The 24,008-nt window shown below is 39.2% G+C and overlaps 1 protein-coding gene across 1 annotated transcript in view; it reads right to left on the reverse strand.

Moving 5' to 3' along the window:
* Positions 1 to 295: 295 nt before the first annotated feature.
* enc (R3H domain containing protein encore) overlaps positions 296 to 24,008 on the reverse strand; it is a 65,574-nt gene continuing 41,861 nt past the window's right edge. Inside the window, exons 21-33 of the mRNA XM_028302551.1 lie at positions 22,750 to 22,855; positions 21,417 to 21,490; positions 19,487 to 19,583; positions 17,830 to 17,905; positions 16,833 to 16,935; positions 16,168 to 16,290; positions 7,852 to 7,929; positions 6,626 to 6,733; positions 5,618 to 5,730; positions 3,852 to 3,937; positions 2,665 to 2,837; positions 2,037 to 2,088; positions 296 to 642 (exon numbers count right to left, since the gene is read on the reverse strand). Coding sequence (XP_028158352.1) covers positions 590 to 642; positions 2,037 to 2,088; positions 2,665 to 2,837; positions 3,852 to 3,937; positions 5,618 to 5,730; positions 6,626 to 6,733; positions 7,852 to 7,929; positions 16,168 to 16,290; positions 16,833 to 16,935; positions 17,830 to 17,905; positions 19,487 to 19,583; positions 21,417 to 21,490; positions 22,750 to 22,855 — 1,242 coding nt within the window. The 3' untranslated portion in view covers positions 296 to 589. The remainder of the gene's footprint in view (positions 643 to 2,036; positions 2,089 to 2,664; positions 2,838 to 3,851; positions 3,938 to 5,617; positions 5,731 to 6,625; positions 6,734 to 7,851; positions 7,930 to 16,167; positions 16,291 to 16,832; positions 16,936 to 17,829; positions 17,906 to 19,486; positions 19,584 to 21,416; positions 21,491 to 22,749; positions 22,856 to 24,008) is intronic.

Raw genomic sequence — 24,008 nt, forward strand, 5'->3', positions numbered from 1 at the left:
CCACGAGCTGTCAAACGAAACCAATTTTGGATGACATTGGATATCATTTATTTGTGTGTCACTGTTTTGTACAATAATTCAATCAATGAACCAGTCACCACGTTTCTGAAGCACCATTTCTCATAAACATCCACGATTTCACTAACGTAAAATCTGAAAATATGTCAGTTCAAATTTTCAGCGTGCCAATAATTGCCTCCTAACTGTCAAATAGTTGCAAAAAAAACGGTTCTGTTTGACGTGACGGCGACGGCATCACGCATTCTTTTTTATCACACAGTGTTGCTGCTAGTGACATCTCGCTTGCTCAGTGGCCTTATTCACGTATTTTGACAGTCAAGATCTCGCTGACGTTCAGAAGTCGTCCCATTGAAAAACAGTTCTAAATCCGTACTCACAAGGGTCATTTTGATAGAACGATTACTCGATAGGATCGCAACTCAGTGTTTTGTTGTCGTTGAAGTTTTGTTACGTGAATAAGGCTGTTCTTTGTTGCTGTATTCCGCTAGGTATATAAACTGTATGGTAATAAGTAATACACATAACTCCGCCACACATTCCCGTATACTATGTTAGTAGATACTTGTGCTTAGCGGCGAGGGTTCCTTGTGTCGGGATGCGGTCGTCTGGGATGGTTCAGCACTGGAAGATAAATAAATAAATAAATATCCTTAGACATGTTACACTGAGCTTCTAGTCCCAAACTAAGCAAAGCTTGTACTATGGGTATACATAGAAAACACCCAGTCCAATATAAACAAATATGTTCATGCACAACAATGTTTGTCCTGTGCGGGAATCGAACCCGCTACCTCCAGCATAGTAGTCCGTTTCGAACCACTACACCAAACGGCCGACAAAGTTAGCGTTAGGCCGAAGAAGATAGTTATGTGGTTTAGAACTATGTTACATTAGTTGCTTTCTTTGGGGCTAGATGGCGCTGTAATTGTCCAAATATTATGTTAAAAAAAAATAAAACCGACTTCAAATGCGTGAACACAAAAAAAAACTAAAAATTAAAAATATTGCGTATAAAAAAGTTCATCCCCAATTTCCCACCCTTGGGGGTGAAATATTTTCTTCAAATTCGCATGAAACCACTCTTTTGATAATACCTATTCAACAAAAAAATAATCGTTCAAATTGATTTATAATCGGCGGAGATATTGCGTATAAAAAAGTTCATCCCCAATTTTCCACCCTTGGGGGTTGTTTTTTCTATTGTTAAATTTAAATGGGACCACCCTTGAGGTATTACCTATACGCCGAAAAAAGATTTGTTCAAATCGGTTCATAATTGGCGGAGTTATCGCGTAACAAACATAGAAAAAAAAACATACGGGTCGAATTGAGAACCTCCTCCTTTTTGAAGTCGGTTGAAAAATAAAATATGCCAAATGGTCAGGGATCATTTTATTCGAAGCGCTGGTAGAACCCAAAAGATAAAGAAACTTATGAAGAGGGGTGACGTTCATAAATGTAAAATATTGGTCAAGATTTTATTTAAAAAAAAAAAAAAACTTCTAATGTATTGTGATATCATAGGCTATTGATTTTTTTAACTACAAAGTTTCATTGGTCGACTTAAGAATTTGTTCACTGCATGCAGTCTGCTGTCGAAGAATCAACATGTATTAACAATTGGCAAATCCTTATAGACCTTAGGGAAAATATTTAACTAGTTAGGGAAAATATTTTTCCAAGGTTTCGAACTTTATTTTACGTTAATAAAGCTCAAACTATGTTAACAAAGATACATCTACCATCAACTAAAAACTAATAAAAAGTATTTTATTTTACTCTAGAAAATCAATAGCATCAAGTGAATTTGAATCCACGACCACGACCATGCTGCCACTACTCTGACCACTGAGCTATTGAGCTATAGTCTAGTCCGTGAGCACGTAGAATTTTGTCCATTGACCCCAAGCTACCCATCCTTATCGCTCGCGCGTAATTATGTTGCTATCGCGCTCGCACACTCACCGGGCTTTATAAAGCAATATTATTTATAAAGATATGGAATTAAATACAACTACCTGGATGCATCGGACCGGGCGACCGCCGGCACCAAGTACCGGGCGTCATCTGCAACAAAACATACATGAATCGATTTCGATGTAACTTTTGTTTTATAGGTACTTTACAATATTTTTTTCTGGAAATGTCTGTTGTTATAAGTATGTAAGGTAACAGAATTCAAACTTTAAAGATACTTTTTGTGTAAATTGAGCTAGCACTAGCTTTCCACCCGCGGCTTCGCCCGCGTGGAATTTTGTCTGTCACAGAAAATCTTTATCGCGCGCGTCCCTGATAAAAACTATCCTATGTCCTTTCCCGGGACTCTAAACTATCTCTATGCCAAATTTCATCAAAATCGGTTCAGTGGTTTAGGCGTGAAATCGAGTTCTAGTTATTATCTATGACCACAAATTAAAAGATATACCTTATTACTCTTATATCTATTCATTTTTTACCTTATGTGTAATAACGTAGCGTTAGACGTCCACCCACAAGGTGGACCGACGACCTGATAAAGGTAGCAGGAAGGCGCTGGACGCAGGCCGCTACCGTGCGATGTGGAAGTCATTGGGAGAGGCCTATGTTCAGCAGTGGACGTCCTATGGCTGAAATGATGAAGAATAAAGTTTTAATTCCATTGACCTGTCTGAAGGCATACGGCGCGCGGTACTGAAACGGCGCTCGCTCGAACCGCCGCGGCTCCTTGTCCGCGTCCGGACGCTCCGCCCGGACGGCGTCCGGCTCCCGCTCGCGGCGCCGGTAGTCCGGACGCTCCGGACGGTAGCTGTTGTAGTCCGACCGCCGGTTGTCGTGGTCTGCAAACAAGAGTGGGTTTTGGTAATTAGTTAACAAACAGTACTGTACCAGCCAAAGTAAAATAACACTCAACATTGAGAATGTTTGAGACTGCTTGAGACTATAGCCATTGCACTGAAATATTACAAAACACAAGAAATTAATTTCAACTTGATAACTCTACTCTCTTGTGTTTTGAAGTTAGTTAGTTCAAAAGGCAATTAATTTTTAACGAAATCAAAACTAACTTCAACCAAAAGAGCACATTTGAAAAGTAATTGCGATATTTATTTTTAGGACAATTATACCATGATTGATATTTTTGGAGTTAGTGAACGTTAAACTATACGTTTCTTTTTCAGAAACAGGGTTTTCCGCCATGAGCTATATGAGTGGGAAACGGGTATATATCACCATTGGCTCTTACTTGTAGCAATCGTTCAGTCTCTGCTTGTAAAAACCTGCTTTTTAAGTAACCAGAACTGGCTGTACATACATTCTATGTTTTGATAGCTATATTTGAATGTGACTTCTCTCTCTGAAAATACACGGTCTCATCACTCTCTTCTTTTTCTTTAAATCTTAATTCTATCAGCACTCTACACTTCTACTAGTGTTTCTAGTTCCTAGACTGCTCAGAATCGGCTCGCTCAGTGCAGCTTCATTTATAGTCCGGTCTGTGAGCACGTAGAATTTTGTCCAATGACCTCAAGCTACCCATCCTTATCGCTCGCGCGTAATTATGTTGCTGTCGCGCTCGCACACTCACTGCGGGCGCCCGTCGCACAGTCGCGACAGCAATATAATTACGCGCGAGCGATAAGGATGGGTAGCTTGGGGTCATTGGACAACATTCTACGTGCTCACAGACCGGGCTTTAGTGGAAGGGGAAAAAATCCCATTATAATTATGAAGATTTATTTTGATTGTTGTTCGGGCAGACTCAGTGTATTCCTATAGTGATTATTATGGTCACCATAATTCGAACCTATAATCACTTATCTTTATCAATGAATAAACAAAGCACAACTCACAGGTGTTCTTGGCCTGCATGTTGCGTATGGAGTTGACGATGGCTCGCGCCGCCGATGTTAACTGGCTGTCGTCGTGAGGCGGCCTGCTGTGAAACACAACAATAAATAAATAAATAAAAAATATTTATATATTTCTTTTTAGTTCTTTCATAAAAAATATACGTCAGGACTGTAGACACTGGCAATTCATTTATTCATATTTGGGAAATAAATAATTTTCGTATTCACAATCACACGAAAACATAAGATAGAAAATCAGCATGGTTTTCAAAGTTCATCATCCATAGTTATCAAAATCAAAAATCAAAATCAAAATTATCTTTATTTGTTTAGACTAATTAAATTAGTTCTTGCAAATCGTCAAATGCTCTTAAGGAGCCTATACATGTCTCATTCTTTTTTTGCCCTACCAGCGCTTCGAGACAAACATTTGGCAAGTGCTGAGAAGAAGCGCCGCAACAAACTCAGTCACCACTGTCTGCCGGTTTAAAAATAAAAAAGTAGGAAGTTACATACATTCAGAAGCAAGTTACTTACCACGCGCTCCCGTTGATAGAAGGTGGCCTTTAAGACGCCCATCTAGCATGAGACCGCGTGGCAGTTTTGAATAAATTTCTTTAGTGCCGTGCTAATTTCTAGGTTAATTGTTGCGTTTTGATACATATATTTTATGTCAGGTATATCTTTCCTTGACCAGTCCCCGAAGGCAGCGCCTGTTCACAGACATGACGTGTGAACCAGCCATCGCTTCACTCGACCATATTATAGGGAATGTAACGACCCGCCTCACACGCCACTACCCCAGAGACATTTTAGTGAGCATGACAAGTCTAAGATATCCTTCTGGCTAAGTGCCAGATATAAAACTATTTAGGAGACAAGGCAAGAAAACTCTAGAGAGAAAAGCAAGGCACCATAACAAAACCGTGTGGTAGTTTTAAATAAATTGTATATACTTATATTTAATGCCGTGCCACTGTCAAGTTGATTGTTAATTGTTATGTTAAAAAATTTAAGGTAGGTATATCTTGTCTTGACCAGTCCCCGAAGGCAGCGCCTGTTCACAGACATGACGTGTGAACCAGCCATCGCTTCACTCGACCATATTGTAGGGAATGTAGCGACCCGCCTCACACGCCACTACCCCAAAGACATTTTAGTGAGCATGACAAGTCCAAGATACCCTTCTGACTAAGTATCAAACAAAAAAGCATTTTTCAGCGGCTTCGCCTGTGAGCCCTTTCTGCTATAGTCTACGTTAGTCAGGAATAGTCGGATAATGTAGTATTGTAACGGTGAAAGAATTTTTGAAATCAGTGCAGTAGTTTTATTATTTTAACGACTGGCTGACAAAGGTGACTGATGACCCGTTTTCACCACCAATCCCTAATTTTAAGTGACCCCTATGTAAACAATTCCTGTTAGGGGCTACTTAAAAATTAAGGATTGATGGTGAAAACGGGCATGAGTTTCTTCCGCCACTTCTTCTCAGCACCAGCCCATATGTTGTCCCGAAGTGGTGGTATGGCAAGTTATGTATATTTGGGACGTGTACAAGTGCCCTGGAAAGGGCCTATGTACTGAATAAAATATTTGAATGTGAATTTTGAACTGTTTAACACCAATCTATTGTAAGACACATAATTTTTAAAATAACTATTTTTGATTGTGCACGGTTTCCACCGAGTGCTAAACATGTGCCATAAGTACTAGAATGGCGCCACAACTGCCCAAGTGCCCCCCCCCCTTAATAAGTAAGTACTAACCCCTCGAAGCGCGTCCGTCCCTGGAAGCCGTGCGGGTAGTTGCCCAATATCCCGCTGCCGTTGTTCCGTTTGCGCCACTCTTCCCGGGGCGGCCCCTTGTATGTGCTCTCGACCTGTACGTAAAACATCATCGTTATCAATTCAGCCAACAACAATAGCTGTCAATTGGTGATGGAGTAAGCTATATTGAGACGTGTATAGTGTGCCCTAAAAAGGGTCTACAAATAAAAAAAAAATTTGGACTCAACAGAGTCCAAATAAAGAGTTGTATAACAATACAACTTCTGTCTTTTAGGGTCGTCGGTTCATCACGTCGTTTTATGATACATTTTCTGAAATTTAGTCTCCATGATAACACAATTTCGATATGTTTAAGACTTAAAAATAAAGGAGGTTCTCAATTCGAGTGTATGTTTATTGCAAACCCCAGGTCTTCGTTTATTACAAACAGCTTGAAAATATTTAATTTGATGTTCCGGTTAAAGTTCGGTCGCCGAGCAGATAGAATTTCGTCCAATGACCCCAAGCTACCCATTCTTATCGTTCGCGCGTAATTATATTTCTGTCGCGCTTGCACTCACTGCGGCCGCCCATCGCACAGTAATATAACTACGCGCGAGTGATAAGGATGGTTAGCTTGGTTTCATTGGACGAAATTCTATCTGCTCGGCGACCGGACTTAAGTTACAATAGAATTTTATCAAAATCATTTCAGCAGCTAAGTTTTTATTTTTATTTATACGTAGAAGTAATCCATCTTAATTGGAGGTAAGATAGCCAGTTCCTATGGTTAAGGATTCGTGGTGAAGCTTGCTTCCACCTTCAGTCTGATCATCATTGTCATCAGGTGAGATGTATTGCCGTGCTAGCGATATCAGTAGTAACTCTATTTTTTTGGCAAAACACTAACAAAAAAAAATATTTTACACCAAAATATTGGATTTATTGTTGATTTAGCTAGCACGGCTGTGTAGGCCAAGAGTTTCCTCGTTGTGGATAAAAAAATACCTTGTTATAAGTGCCTCGTTCCTTTTCCCTCGTATTCAGCTCGGCCATCTGTTCCTTGATCTGCTGGATCTTCACAGCTATCTCGTCTGAATCTCGTCTTGCCGGCGACTGTAACAACCAAGGAGCATCTATGAGGTCTTATGAAATCAAATCAAATCACAAATAGGTATTAAATCAATGTTGAAAATGTAGCCCCTACCATATTAAACAAACATTTGGATATGGCGTACTAATTCCTTTTTAGGGTTCCGTAGTCCTGACAAGGAACCCTTATAGTTTCGATATGTCTGTCTGTCCGAGGTTTTGCTTGGAAACTATTGGCACTAGGGAGCTGTAATTTTGTGGAGGTATGTATATTAATCACGCCGACAAAACGGTAAAATAAAATTTGGATTTTTTTTTATGGGGTAGCTCCCCTATATGTAAAGTGTGGATGAATTATTTTTTTCATCTTTTACCCCATCGTGTGGGGCATGGTTGGATAGGTCTTTTAAAAAGGGCTTAGGGGTTTCTAAGACTATTTTTCCATTTAGGGATCTGTTTGCTAATTATTAAAGTTTAAAGTGACAATTTTTGTTCGAGTAGGGCGTCCCCACTCCCCCCTCTAAAAACTAAACTGTTGGCTTGAAAAATCTGGAAAAATTCGTAATAATACTAATTTTCATGAACTTTCAAGGAAAACTATAACGGTTAAGATAGATCAGTTAGTTTAAGAGTAATAGTCATTTGACTAATGTATTATACAATTTCTTAATCAGTAAAAATTCCTTAGAAGAAAATATGAAAAGTGACTTTAGATGAAGTAATTGCTTGCTTCAGAAATATATTGTGGTAACGACGGACAACTACGGAACCCTACACTGCTACCTCTGCACACTACAATCGTCACACACGAATCGTTTTCGAGAAATCAATCATTGCTATTTTTGCTCCATATATCTGCCTTCATCATCATCATAGGACGTCCACTGCTGAACATAGGATGATGGGGCAGCAAGGTTCTGGAGTGGAGGCCGCGTACCGGAAAACGCAGCGTGGGATGTCCACCCACAAGGTGGACCGACGACATCATAAAGGTAGCAGGAAGGCGATGGACGCAGGCCGCTATCAACCGGGTAACATGGAAAGCATTGGGGGAGGCCTATGTTTAGCAGTGGACGTCCTATGGCTGAAATGATTTTTGGGACGGCATAAGGCAAAATGTTAAAAGTTTTATATGTACTTACGGCGCGACTGCAGTGCGGACGCGGCGGCGGCGCGGGCCGGGGCTCCGGGGCCCACACCGGACTGGGAGCCGGCATCACCTGGGAACAAAGTCAAAGTCAAAGTCAAAATTTCTTTATTTGTTTAGACTAATAAATAGTTCTTACAAATCGTCATTTTGCTCTTAAGGAGCCTCTACATGTCTCATAATCTTTTTACCCTACCAGCGCTTCGAGATCAACATTTGGCAAGTGCTGAGAAGAAGCGCCGCAACAAACTCAGTCACCACTGTCTGCCGGTTAATATAAATAAATATAAATAGTAGTAGTAGGTACATTCGATTCAGGAGCAGTTCACTGAATTTACCATGCATTCTTGTATGGTGTATCNTTATTTTATTTTCATGTGTGTGCAACAAATACAAACACAAATCACTCTTCACAAAGGTGTTCATAATATTACGAAATGAAATTAAAGTGTTGTAAGATTTTTTTTATTACTTGTTTTGCTTATTTTAGAATTGCACCTTAACATAAAAATTTTGTAACACAACTAATTAGAAGCGTTCCTAGCTGAGTCGTCGTGCCGACATTTTATAAAATTAGACTTCGCAAAGATAGAACTTTCGTAATCCAATGTCAAGCTTTATTTTGGGATAAGAAACAGATAAAAAGTCGCGACGAGGAATTGTAAACAGATCAGACGAATGTGAACTTTACATCTCAATAAACTAGACTCTTTTATGCCAGACTAAAACTTTAGAACTAGGTTTTTACTAATTTTTACGTGATTGGGAATATCTGTTTTTTTAACACGATGTTAAGGAAATTCTAGAAAAAATAAGTTTAAATCGAGAAATTAGGTCTAATTTACGTTAATATTAGATACCTATGTATAATCAGGCGACTAGATACTAATGGTACTAATACCACTAATAGACATAGATTTGTGTTTAGATGTTTAATAACACATAAATACTTGTAACATAAATCAAAATAAAGTAGGTAACATTCAAACACTAAAACAAAAAGCCCACTTAAAAAAACAAGCTTGCAAATCCGCGTTCTAACTGGACATAACAACCACTAAAAATCGGTAATTGACGAGCGATACAATCGTTTGGGAGGCTAAGATGAGATCATTTGAACTTGACCTATGTAACCTCAATGATGTATTGTTCTAACCTCATGAAGATGTTCCTGGAGTTATCAATCATGATCATCAGACATGAATGCATAACTCTCACCCAGTATCCGCTTTCTTCAGCCCGTGACACCCCAGTTGCGATGTGTAATGGCATGAACATTCCATTATTATTCACTTAACACCGTCTACATGCAGTCAATTGCAGTGTTAGTTGCTATCAGTTTATTAGAAACGCCTTCTAATAGTGCTCATTAGCGGAGCTTAACAAAGAGATGTGTTAATAATGCTGTTATTGTTGAGAAATTCACTGTGATTCTTATTTCGGAGTTTAGAATTTGGTGTTCTCATCTAAGAGAAGTAACTAACTATGCTCCATTTGGTCAATCTTCAAACGTGTCCATTGGTAACTCACCGACTTATTGTATTTCAAAACAAAGATGTTACAAACAAGAAACCAATATCATTGGCAAGGTTATTGGAAAGCTTTTCGCTAACAAGTTATTTTGCAGAAGTAGACTTCATTTCAGCCCGGCCTGCTTCCCCAGAGACATAAACTAAGTTGGGATAATAACTTCAGCTTAACACTTCAGCACTCGTTATCCGGTACTCTTTAGTTATAACTGCTTAGAAAGTTTATAACAACGATAGTGAAATATTTTGGTATGCTGAAAGTATAGTTCTTTTTCACAAATTCTGTTTTCGGTTGATTTGCATTTATGTTATCTTCAGAGGCGGATTCTGCCACTTGGCTTGTGTTATCAGACGGGAGATAACTATGACGTATAAAATGAATTATCTTTCATCATTTCTCCTCCAGCACGATTAGATAATAATAATCTTACGGTTTTGGAAAAAGGTGACTCATATTTTTGGGACGTGTACTTATTTAAGTGACAAATTCAGAGAAACTATCTATTTTGTATTGGCCTGAGGTAACTCTATGCAAAATTCACCATGTTTTTCAATATAATATTGGCCTGAACAATCTAGTTGCAATTTCAATCACAACACAAAGATACTGTCACCGAGTTCCAGTTAACATAACGATTGCAGCTCGACTTCAGACTACGGGTTGAATTTAAACACTTCGGCGCCTGTCGAAGTATCCGGAGGATTAGTTTGTTCGACTCGAACTTTCCGCCTCGACTGAAGCGGTCTACAAACAGATCTAGACTAAAAGGAAAATGATATCCAAAGATATAAAAACCTTTTGTTATTTCAGAAAATGGATTTGATAAAAAAAAGATCTTTTTATCTTAAGGCTTTAATCCTATTAATGCGGACTGCGGACTGCCACAACTATTTATTTATTTGTCTACTTAAATCATGTAGATCAAACAGTATAATCATATGGTTGCAAATACCTACATCTGAACGTTGTTTATAAATCAATCTGCTACACGTGTGGTAGCGTCAAATTGCTAATAAATTAAAATATCATCGGCTAAACGAAATGCGTAGCGACTACTTGGCTTGCAAGTAGATTATTACTCGTACAATGACAGAGAGCGAAAGACAATCCCGAAATAAACATGCCAGTGGATATTATTCACTCGTGAGTGGCGTACTATTTTTTGTATTGACTTCCCCCGAAATTCTACACGTTTGTATCGTTTAAATCTCTGCAATTTTATTTTACGAGTAAGTTAGTATACGTCAGTCTTATGACATGGCGCTAAAGATCTACTCAACGTTTTTATGTAGGTAGAGACTTTAAAATTCAACTCCAGCTCTTTTCTTTTACTGTGACACTACGGCTGAATCAAGTCTATCATTAACAAAATGTAACGTTACTTACAGAACTTATCTATAGATTGATATAATTGATATGTTACATATTTTTTGCAATTGACAAACAATTTACGAGCAATTAGTTAATATTAATTATTATAATAACTTATTCCTGGACGGTGTGAATTTAATGGACTGTAATGTAATAGATCTATCCTGACTTCTATTTTAAACCCCGACTAAGACGGATCATCTGTTAATATCACTGGGTACATAAAACAAAGACACATCGGTAGATTGGTATGCACACAATGACAAAATTAACAATGTGAATAATGTCTGTCCACATGCGTAACAATTTCTCACGTCGCTCTATTCATTTGTAGAAACAATTAGGATTTTTTAATTGAATGTAATAAGGCACATCTGTGAGAATTTGCTGTCTGTGTAGTTCTGTGAGGCTAATAACATTAGGATTTAATTTTTTCTATCAAAATGCTTTTATACTGATTGTTTGATTCAATTTTCACCTCGAAGCGGTCTACGTTCGTATTCGTTTGTAATCTATCTGTTGATTAGTAATCGCAGAACTTTTTCAGCAATGTTTATATATTAATATAGTTTTCATTAATAAAATTGTATATATATCGTGCCGAATGTATTAGTTTTTCATAAGTAAAATAGGTTGTTACACCTAGCTTCCAATCAATCTGTTAAAAATGAAATCTATGTTTAATAATTTAATTTGTACATTCAACGATATGCAGCATAGGTACACAACACACCCTACCACCTCTATAATGAAACGCCATTTCATATAAATATTTTGCGCCTGCAAACTTGGTTATCGCAAGAATTGAATTATGCGTGCACTTATGAAGCCGACATGACAGTCTCTACAAGCGTTATTTCCGTAACGTTACGGTTTAAAATCGTTTATTGCGTTATTATAATACACTGTCAAGCACCTAATGTTCTTAATAAGCTGCGGCACTAGTTTCGCCATATTAAAGTGTCTTACTGCAAAGTGGCTTTTAATTTTAAAGTGGGTGAATACGAAATAATTATAATATCTGTCATTTTCGTGTAATGTTGTCATAGTAAAGATGCAATTATTGCATCAGTGGCACTTTATTGGTATACCACTGCACTTAGTTATAATATTAGGTGCTCTTTGAATAGATAAACGTGAGTAATAGATGTTAGGTAGGTATCATGCACTTATAGCAAACATACCAGCGCAACGAAAGAGTATTGTCCATTTGTATTAGAATCTTCAGTTCTGTGTCCATAATTGAAAATGTCACATGATTATTTAAATGCGATTTGGAAAATAATTTTGCTGCTATCTATTAAATATTATCCGCCCTATATTTCGTATTCCCAATCGGCGTCTCTGGGGACATTTTATCCTAACCAATATTCAGTAATACCTACATTTTGTTTTAGGTAAATAAAAATACTTGAATCAATAATATTACTGGCGTAAGTTTACGTAAAACAAATGACTACAAATTCGGAAAAGTTTGAATATCATGAATCGTACTTAAGATCACTGAACTGAGAATATTAGTCGCCACAAAAACTGGAGCTGTTTTTTACTGCAATATCTTGAGAGCAAAAACCAATTACCGGCAATTACAGATCATTATTATAAAATACGTGAGAACGTATTGATTGAGTTACATTGAAGAGGCGATTTTTTTTTCGGCCAGATATTTCGTCACAGTCTGAGAATCTTGGATATTACGAGAAGTTCTTATTCGATAGATAGATTGCTCTCTTTGTGATGAAAGTTTACTTATGATATTACCACATAATCCTAAGAACATATCATAATATGTTGTAAGATAAGACATACCTACTTACTTTGAAAGTTGTTATTTGGATTTAGCCTTGTGTTAAATGTGTTAAGTATCATAATATAAGTTACATGATTTCATCGGTAAACAAGCAATAAAGTCCAAACTAAGCCGTAAAAAAGTACTTAAATGTCTTAAATTACCCAACAGCATCTTGTAATAAAATAAAATAACTGAATCTAGCTAAGGATCAAAACTAATTGAGTTGTGGTGGAACAGTGCAATAAAAGAACTTTTTAATGAAGTTAGTGCACCGCCGGACTAAACCATTTAACTAATTCGAAACAAGATCTTCGTATTAGAAAGATTACTGCTAGGTAGATAGGTCTTTCACTCTAGCTGCTGTAAAACTTTTTCTAATGAAAATGAAAGACACCGTGACGTTAGATATTACGAGTACCTATTAAGCAGGTGTAGTTACACAATCGGAATCGCGGATTTGACAAAATTAAATGCTTCATGTACGGACTAAATAATTGGATTAAAAACATAACCCTCCTTCTGGCGCAGTCGGGTAAAAACCCAGTACTCTTTCGTTAGTTAAGTAGGCAAACAGTTAAAGATACACATGTCGCCATTTTAAAGCATAACCCTGAAGTTTTCAAGAGCGTTGGTTAAATAACTTGTTTTTAAGTTTTAAACCCGATCACCGCGACGCGACGGATTGATTAATTGCCCGCATGATCGGTTTATATCGGCCGCCATTGTCACTGCGCAACTGGGCTAAGGTCGTCAGGAAGGCTTGTCAAGAAGCGGGGGAAAAGATTCAATTTCAACAACATCTTTTTCGATTACTATTCGAGTATTATCATTAAACTCCATCGAGTAGGTAGGTACCTAGGTACCTATTTATTTTTTATACTAGATACCTAGTACCTATTCTTGCAGAGGCTTGTGTGATGTGAATCATAATATGAAATATTATTTGTTCAGTTTGTTTGCACGAAATGCATTGCAAAAGTAAGTTAGCAATACAGACGCGCTAATTTTGTATTTATTGATGTGACCTTGTCGTACGGATGTCCCGCGTATTTGCGAATACACTCAATCCCACTTACGATTTTTTTTAAATCTGCATGTCTTTCTTAACGCGTGATGACTACAAGGCCTTAATCAACGATAGTCACGATATAAATATTGTGATATCTAAATAAATAAGCAGGTAATCTAAAAGTATCCTAGACAAAGTTCCAATACTGTAAAATGTTGGATCAAATGTATATAAACCTAGCACTCAAACACGGGGTTTTCATTTAGGTGGCTGTTTAGCTTACAAATTGGTGACCCCTTTTTACCAATAATAGAACATTGAGCGCTAAAGCTGACGCTAGGTGCGTTGTAGCATTTTTGCCAAAAAACATGATAAAAATCACTATTCTGCCCAACAATTTCGGAAAATTATTAATGGTGTGCTATACCTAATGTACCTACCTACTAAATATTCAATTAAAAATTATAATTAGCTGGAACCCAATCCAATACAATACGTTTTTTTATTTTATTTCTTTAAATGCTAAGGACGTTAAGGTCAATTTTACAAAGGTCAATCAACGGTCACCACGCCTCTACAACGGTTGAACGAGAAGTAAGTACCGGAAGTAAACATCGTTCGGGAGAGTTATAGTATGGATTACCAAGCTATTAATTAAGGATTAACCACGGTTTCACGCGCGTACCTAATTTTAATTAATGTTTTGGGTTCCATTGATGAGTTTTCGTCAATCTTTGTTATTTATTATAAAGGATAAATCTTTCCATAAAGGATAGGGTTTTACATGTTATTACTTAATCGAAGACTTCCATTAGATCAGCTGTTGAGAATATAAGTTGCGTGTGGACGTTCATGTGATACCTACTTATTGGTAAGCAATATCAGTTCAATAGGTACAACAACGAGCTTAGTAAGTCCCTACATAGAAGTCTAATCTTTTTCAGTAGATAACAAAGCCCTATATGCCTTGTCGTTTCTCAGCCTGGTCCTTGGATTTATTTATACGTAACACAGTCACACTGACCACTTCATCGTATAAAACGTACTAGTAAATCATGTAACCTACTTGAGAAGCTTGATATTACTTTAACAAATGTTGTAACTTGATACGACACAGTTAAGTTTAATCTTTCTACATCACATTATAATGTATGCTACTATATTATCCTGCTTTCGCCTCCGAGATTTATTTTACCGTGTAGTACCCCTGTACGACAAGCCTATCCGCACACAATATTCAGCGTAGTAGTAGTAAAAAACAAAAGAGCGGGCAACCCCACCCCTACCACGCTGTGGGCTCGGTGTCCGAGCGGTCTCATTCCTTTGTGCGCACGCGCAACGACCGCACGCAGTATAAGAAANACGTGCTAATATCTAGACTTACATATTAAGATACTAGTAGAAATGACTCGCATACATAAATTTGAATAACTTGGATTGACCAGTCCCCGAAAGCAGCGCCTGTTCACAGACATGACGAGTGAACCAGCCATCGCTTCACTCGACCATATTGGAGGGAATGTAACGTACGATGTAACATACGAATGTAATGAACAAAGATAATAGTCAATAGTGTATTTATGACGCAATTTCACTAGTCGATAGCGTCCGCATGCGGCGTGCGAGAGATTTCTGGAACGCGTGCCACAGGGCCCGCAATCTGGGTGCTGAGTTTACTAAAAAATAGAAACAGGCATGGCGCGTCAGAAAATCTGAATGATAAATGGCAATGCCAGATTTTGTATGGAAGGTGGCGTCTTTTTTTCTTCGCGCGGCCATCGACCAAGCTTTATTTTTTGATTACAAAATAGTGTAATAAACCAAACTTACTATGACATGTATACCTCTTAACTCAGTCTGAACTGAGTTACGAACGTTAGAAGTTTAATGATTTACATACTAGATTTGCTTTTAGCGCGCAAGTTTTGTAAGAAATTGCAACAAAATATTGCGCTATTTTTTTATTGCGCTGATTCTACTCCACACTGATGTCTGGAGCCTTTAATGGATGGTATTGTTTGTTTACACATACAATGCCACTATTTTGTAGCAATTTCTTACAAAACTTGCGCGCAAAAAGCAAATCTAGTATGTAAATCATCAAATTTCTAATGCTCGTAACTCAGTTCAGACTGAGTTTAAAGGTATACATGTCATAGTAAGTTTGGTTTATTACACTATTTTGTATCCAAAAAACATGGTTTGGTCGATGGCCGCGTGAAAAAAAAAAGACACCAATTTCCGGCATTGTCTTTTCATTGGTCGATAGCACGGTCGGTATAATGCATGCGGGGAATCCCCGCAGGCGTTGTACCGAACGCGTATCGACTTGCAACTTTCATTGGTCGTTATCTCGCATGCGGGGAGTCCGCGCATGCTGTGTATACCGAACGAGTTATCGACTAATGAAAATGCGCCATTACGATGGGCCCAAAAGTTAGAGGTCCACGCATTTAATAGCGACTGAGTTTCTTGCGCTGCTTCTCAGCACTGGCCCATTTATTGTCCTGAAGCAGTGGTAGGGTTAATACTGGGACATGTAAAAATGCTTTTTTAAAGCCTATTTGCAGAAATCAATGAGTTTTATGAGTTTTTTTTATGAGACTTACCGGAGGGTAGACGAGGCCGCATTGGTAGAGCTGGTGGTAGAGCGCAGGGTAGGGCTCCGGTAGTATCAGCTTCCCGCCCAGAGGAACCAGCGGGCCGCCCGCCCATTGCGCCGCCTCTTGGTACTGGAAGCAAATTAATGCAATACGGATTTGGCAAACTGGATGCGGGCTGCGTTTACTTTGACCTGACCACAGACCTGTCATGTCCAGACCAGACCAGACCGCATTTAAAGTCCGGTCGCCGAGCAGATAGAATTTCATCCAATGACCCCAAGCGTCGCGCTCGCACACTCACTGCGGGCGCGCGTCGCACAGTCGCGACAGCAATGTAATTACGCGCGAGCGATAAGGATGGATAGCTTGGGGTCATTCGACGAAATTGTATCTGCTCGGCGACCGGACTTTAGTATGATATGTCCTTTAAATGATTTACAAAATAATATTTTTATTTAGTTACATTTTTCCACTAAGTTATACAGACAGTCCACAAGGTAGACGTAAACATAAGTGTATAAACGAATTAAATTGAATCGATTCGTCTCTGGTAAGTTTATCTACGAAAAAAACAAAGCAAGTAGTCGAATAAGTTAGCACTTGAAGACAGTGGGAATATACAACTTTTGTAGCCTTATGACCCTGCTCTCAAGGTCCACAATACAACTCACCGGGTACTGTATATGCGGCTGCGGTATGATGACGTTGCCTACAGGGTAGGCAGGCGGTAATACCGCTTGCGGAATCTCCATTTGCCCGTACGGTAGGTTGTAGCTGGAAAATAATAGAATATAACATAGTTTATTGTTTAAGACATGGTTAACTGGAAGAGAATGCTCATTGGATTAAGTTTGCCTTGTATATCTACTCTTTGCTATTAAAGATGGAATAAATAAAATAAATAAATATTATTACATAGTGTTTTATACAATATCCATTAACTTCGATAAGTTTTTCAGCCCAAAAAGTTTCTCGAAATAAATATGTTTCATTATGGACACATTTTTTTGTATTTTATTAGCTTATTCAGTTTTATCGTTTATTTATGAAAATTAATACCAACATTTTTCTCTTTTTTCGCAAACGATCTGTTTTTACGACAATTTATTGCAGACAAACAGTTAAACGATTAAGGCTGGGTTGCACCATCTTACTTTAACTTTAACAAACATCAAAAATCTGTCAAATTCCGTACAAAAACACCTGTTATTCAAACGATCTATATCCACTCGGACGCGTCCCACTAATGTTTGGTCTCGGTCGCGCGGGGTGCGGGGAGTGTGGTCCGAGCAATCCGTAAGGCATTACTGTAGTGTGCGTGTGCACTCATGGATCATTTAGCGTGTACCGATAACACTCAAACATTAGCGGAAGAATGGTGGGGCGCGTCCGAGTGGATGAAACGATCTATATCGTTATAGTTACGGTTAAAGTTAGGTGGTGCAACTCAGCCTAAGAGTTCGTGTTTGAAGAACACAGTTTCATAGAAAACACACAAGAAGTATCAATATGTCACCGTAAAATTGTGAATTCCGTCAGATTATAATCTGAAGTAGTTAAATTACAATCTAACCTAACCTAACCCACTGTTAGTTTACAATCTAACGCGTTATATTATAAACTGACAGAGTTCACAATTTCACGTTGAAAAATATTATATCTACGTACCTTCTCATAGCGTTGGGATCGACGCACGCGCCGCACTGCGCCGCGTAATCAACCGCTGCGTACGGGTAACTGGGATCTGTGGGCAATGTACACGCATCTTAATATCGCCACAGAATAATAATAAGTACTACCTACGTACAGAAGTTTTACTTCGCGAAGGTATTTAAAAAAATGTATGTTCAATGTCATTAACAATATGGTGTAATTTTGGCTGTCTCAAGAGTCTAGCACCATTTTGTTGACAAACGTCAGTGATCGGCACTGCGCAAAAGCTATAGGGCTGACTTCGGTAAAATGATGTGACGTGAGGTGCCAAACTGCGGAAAATGGCGGAGGAAATACATAATTTAGCATGAATTATCATGAATAATATTAACTACTTATTTACCTCCCAGTGTCTTGAGGCAATTTAAAAAGTACATTCTGTGTTTTTATTATTATTTAGTCAGTTAAATACTGCACAGTATTTAGTACACCATTTTCTTTATTTTCTTCCATCATACACAAGAATACGCGTGCGTGAGTCATGTTCGCTCGTATGTGAGGCCTTGTCGAATAGTATCCTGTAGGTGGGCCATCGTGCGTGTTTTGTTTTCGATGTAAACTCGCGGAGATGAACAGGCCTGGTATCACCACTACAGATCACATAAACAAAAGGGAGATGTGAAAAGGGGGCGGGGCCGGTGTCGCAGCAATATGCCCAAAAACAGAACACATTGCTCGCGACAGCAATATGCCATGCAGTTGACGTTATGTGTTAAGTAGGTACATATTACATTGCTTGCGTAGTACTAAAGATTATTCGAACGTTGAGAACTGATACCGCAGTGAATAATGAGCATATTTAAATTAACAGAATACCGTGACCGCGTATGTAGTAGCTTTAAGTACATTACTTGTATCCTGGTATGCGAACGAATAGCCGCACTTATTGCAATGTGTGCTTGACACACACTCTTCGTAAGGTATTGTTTTTATTTTGATTACTTTGTGTGTGTGAATTTCTAAAGCGACACTGGGTTTTGAACTCAGCGCATTGCTTGGCATCTCTCTAGATCTCTATGATCACTACCCTTATTTGCCTCATTGTCTTCATAATTAAAATCATCATCATCATTTCAGCCACAGTACGTCCAATGCTGAACATAGGCCTCCCCCAATGATTTCAAAATTGACCGGTTAGTTGCCTGTATCCACACTCCCCGCGTTCGTCCCGTCCGTACCAGAGCGGCGATGTGACGTCATGGCGGCCAGCAATACAGCATACCTCTAGCAAACAACTTTCGTCTTCGAATCGTTTGCGTATTCGACAAAATTCGATACTCAACCGTCGAATCAATAGATAAAGTGACTCTCAAAATAAGTTTCATGCCACCATTTCTCATACTAAGTTCACTTTACGACACGTTCACAAAGGCGCTGTTGTAGTTTATGTACTAAATCTTTTGATGGCGATTCGAATACGCAAACGATTCGAACTCGAAAGTTTATCGTGCTAGCCGTACAGGTGCGCATTTAACTCAATCGGGTTGTAAGTTAGGCGTTTTCTAGGTGTTAGGATAAATTTATTTATTTACACTTTTGCACATACAACTGTACAGTAGCGGACTAAATGCCAGGTGGCATTAAGTCTGCCACTAAATGGCACAGTGCATACCGATTCTGAAGGTAGGCTCTTGGTGGGGCGGTGACGTCATCTGCTTGGCATCCTCCGGCGGACCCAGCACTTGCTGATACACCGGCATCGTCGGCTCCTGTGGGTTATTCAGTTATGTATTCAAAAGCAAAAATATTTATTCAATTTAAACCACAGGGTCAGCTCATGAGTGAGTACTCTCAGCATCGGTTGCTAACCAACATCCTGATGCGTGCGCTTCATATGATTCTGTGGTTCGACTTTCGCTTGGCGCGGCAACCAAATAAAAAGCCTAACAAAAGCCGGACAGGCCGGACAAGGCAATATTTGGCCGGACAAGTCCCTAAAAAGCCGGACGCCTGGCAACTCTAACCACAAGTGGCACTTATGAACGTCAAAATATAGTAAATAATAAAAAAAGAAAAGGTAGCCCTTAAGGGGCACTTTACATGTCTCCCTATCTTTTGGGCCCTACCAGCGCTTCGAGACAAACATATGGCAAGTGCTGAGAAGAAACGCCGGAACAAACTCATTCACTCACTATTAGTTTGTCACAGGGATATTTTATACAGGTTGTTTGTAAAAAATCACGGACTACGCAAGCATAGCTACACCTGGGGAAACAGATCCTAAGCTCACAGGATGTAAAACATATCGCCCCCCAAAAGATACTGCACTACCTCTAAATCAGTGGTTCCCAAAGTGGGGGGCGCAAAGACCTTTAAAGGGGGGTGAGGGCCATCTGTGTACTTAAGTAAAAAACCTGCGGCCGCTGAGAGAATGCATTCCAGACTGCCCGATACAACCAATAAATAAATCTTGACTGAATGAGGGGGGCGCGGAATTTTTTGTATGGTCGAAAGGGGGCGCGTCTCAAATAAGTTTGGGAACCATTGCTCTAAATATGTAGATGCAGGACTCGGAGGCAGTAAAGTAACAAACGTGCAACTTATAAAAATCATTTTTTTTCCATACTATCGAAATATCTATTACAGTTGTTGGAAATAAGTAAACGGAATTTAAAAAAAAAACCCTCATTGTCGTTTTTGGAGTAAAAGTTCACTTTAATTTGAGGCTATGTATTTGATATGATTTATAAATTATTATTAGTCATATTATTATTAATGTAGATGACTATTTGGAAAAACATATTTGTGTCTGCATACCGAATATCAGAAACAAATATTTCGCTCTAATATTTATTATCATTTCATGTTAAATTAATAATTTAATAACAACAAATTAAAGAAAAGTACAGTAGATGACGCACTGTCATTGTGGATTATACATATTAAGGTGCTCACTCACCTGGAGCATTTGCTTGTAACGTTAGAGTCGAGCATTACATCAGTGAAGGACGCGAACCGAGCAATGAGCATTACTATGGGCAACCTGTAAGAGCCCTTTCTCACAGCAATCCAGTTTTAAGAGATCCTGCATTATTGAATGCCGCAAAACTGGACTTGTGTGTTCATCAAACCGAACGGCAAACGGCAGTATCCCGATTTTTGCAGGTACGGTTTAAATACAAATCTGAATAGCAAATTCGAACGGATCAGTTTTATGCGGGGCACTAAAAACCGGATTATCGTGTGAATTTTTAGCATTAAACACATATATTATTTACTAAACGGGATGCTGCAAAAAACAGGAGGTCCCCGACGGAAAGAGCTCTAATGGGAACTCATTTAGAGATTAGACTAAAAAAAAGTCATTCGTTTTCAACCGTATTTTCACAGCATAGAGTTTAAACTGATGTGGGCTCTGTGGATACCAGAGCTTGGTTAGGGGTTAAGTATGTTATTGAATCGAACTAGCCATTATTTTTTTAAACAAGAAATAAAGACATCGAAAAAGAGGCGTGGAATTTTGAATTTTTGCTTCCATTGGTACCATTTGCGCGATCGTTGTAATGTATTTCCACCTTTACCTTAATCTATGTGTTACTCACCATGCGACATTGGTTGATGTATGGGTACCCCTGATGCATCGTGGGGTAAACCACATTGTTGATTGACATCGGCCCTGTGAACAAATTGTTTTGATTATTCCCACTTTCCTTATTGACTATTCACACCTCTCGTTCCCACCGCTGCAACTCCTGTGTAGCCAGGATCTACAGCTTGACCGCCAATAAGCCAGCCAGTGAAGGTCAAGTTTGTCCCGGGGGAAAGTTAAACTGTCATTGGACCCGCAACGAAATTAATCAGAAGAACATAGGAAGAGTTCGAACTTCAGCTTTATCATCCTCCATTTGCCTCTGGTAAAGAGAGGGTCGTGTTGGCAGTGGGGACCAGAGGTGGAATTGTGTAAAGCAATTGTTATCATTTGACAGTTCATAACATACGATTATTCTGTCAAACGCTTTGTTTAATTGACTTTATCGTACGTTATGAACTGTCAAATGATTACGATTGCTTTACACAATTCCACCTCTGATGATGATGACGATAATGATGATTTAGTGTACTTTCGAAAACCAAAGTCACCGACATAGCTCGCAGAATTGCTAAAATAAAGTGGCAGTGGGTGGGGCACATAGCTCGTAGAGCTGATGGCCGCTGGGGAAGAAAAGTTCTTGAGTGGCGACCACGGGCCGGAAGACGTAGCGTGGGCAGGCCTCCCTCTAGGTGGACCGACGATCTGGTGAAGGTCGCTGGACGAGCCTGGATGCGGGACCGGTAGTTATGGAAATCCTTGGGGGAGGGCTTTGACCAGCAGTTCAAATTCAAATAGTTTATTCAGTACATAGGCCCTTTCCAGGACACTTTTACACGTCCCAAATATAGCTTGCCCTACCACCACTTCGGGACAACATATGGGCTGGTGCTGAGAAGAAGTGGCGGAAGAAACTTATGCCCGTTTTCACCATCAATCCCTAGTGACCCCTCGTTTGTTCCTTTCAGCCAAATGACGTCCACTGCTGGACAAAGGCCTCCTCCAAGGTTTTCCACGATCCTGCGCTGCCCGCATCCAGGCTCTTTCCGCGACCTTTACCAGATCGTCGGTTCACCTAGTAGGAGGCCTGCCCACGCTACGTCTTCCAGCCCGTGGTCGCCACTCGACAACTTTTCTGCCCCAACGGCCATCGTCTTTACGAGCTATGTGCCCCGCCCACTGCCACTTGATTTTAGCAATTCTGCGAGCACTTTGGTTCTCCTGCGGATCTCCTCATTTCGGATTCGATCATGCAGGGAATTGCTAAGTGACCACTATGAAAACGGGCATCAGTCACCTTTGTCGTGGACAGTGGACGTCATTTGGCTGAAACGAAGTGTACTTACTTAAGTGTGGGTCTGGTATAGACACGGGCGTGGCTTTCGCTTGCGCCATGCTCTGGAGAGCCAACTCCGTCGGCTGGCACGGTTGGCTTTCAGGCGGCGATGTTACCTGCAGGATACATGGACTTTTAGGGATATAGAATAGAATAGTTTTTATTTGAAAGAAAGACATACAAGCAGGAAAGACATAGGTACATAATGAAAGACAAATGGGCTGTCGCGCTCGCACACTCACTGCGGGCGCCCGTCGCACAGTCGCGACAGCAACATAATTACGCGCGAGCGATAAGGATGGGTAGCTTGGGGTCATTGGACAAAATTCTACGTGCTCACGGACCAGGCTTTAACTGCTTGTGCCCCTCTGACAAAAAGGCACCCGCTCAGCATACATCAAGACCGCGCCAGGGCTTGTCTCGAAGTTGATTTTCAGCGGGGGCCCTCTGTTGTCAGCAGGGGGGCACAATATCATATCAAATACATTTTATTCAATTTAGACCACTAATGGCACTTATGAACGTCAAAATACAGTAAAAAAGTAGCCCTTAAGGGGCACTTTACATGTTTCCTTATCTTTTGGGCCCTACCAGCGCTTCGAGACAAACATATGGCAAGTGGGGGGGGCATAAAGGGGGGTAGCACTACTAAAAATAAAGCAAAAAAAAAGAAATAAAGTAACATAGGCTGTACGTAGTAGTCAGCTAGTAAAGTCAAAAGTAGTTTATTTTCTGCAAATAGTATTTTAAAAAGCGCTTTGACACGATAATTTAAAGTGATAGAACATGTCACGTCAGATGTAGGTATAATGAATTAATCATAAAATTTAACATATTGTTATAAGTGACCTCATTAAGGAATAGTTTTCCTGTTAACTCGTATTAGAAATATGATAATTATTATATTACATAGCAACAATCCTGTGTAGTAGGATTTGTAATTTAATTATTGCAACGATTACATATAGTTTCATGTACATAAATCTACACTAATATGTGTGGTATCTATGTAAAGAAATGTAACCTAACCTAATGTATGTTAAAGTTGTTAAATAAACTTTTATTATTATTTATTATAAAGAAGAAAGATTTCATTGTTTGTTTGAAGACTTTGAAAGGATTATGCCCGTTTTCACCATCAATCCCTAATTTTTAAGTGACCCCCATGATAACACATAACAGGCATCTTGAATACATACGAAACTACTTGACCGATTTGAAAAATAGTATATTCTTCAAATTTACTCCGCCATTTTCTGCGATTGACAC

The sequence above is a fragment of the Ostrinia furnacalis genome, unplaced genomic scaffold (genome assembly GCF_004193835.3).
Source record: "Ostrinia furnacalis isolate ACB-3 unplaced genomic scaffold, ASM419383v2 OfSCF1132, whole genome shotgun sequence".
Lineage (NCBI taxonomy): Eukaryota > Metazoa > Arthropoda > Insecta > Lepidoptera > Crambidae > Ostrinia > Ostrinia furnacalis.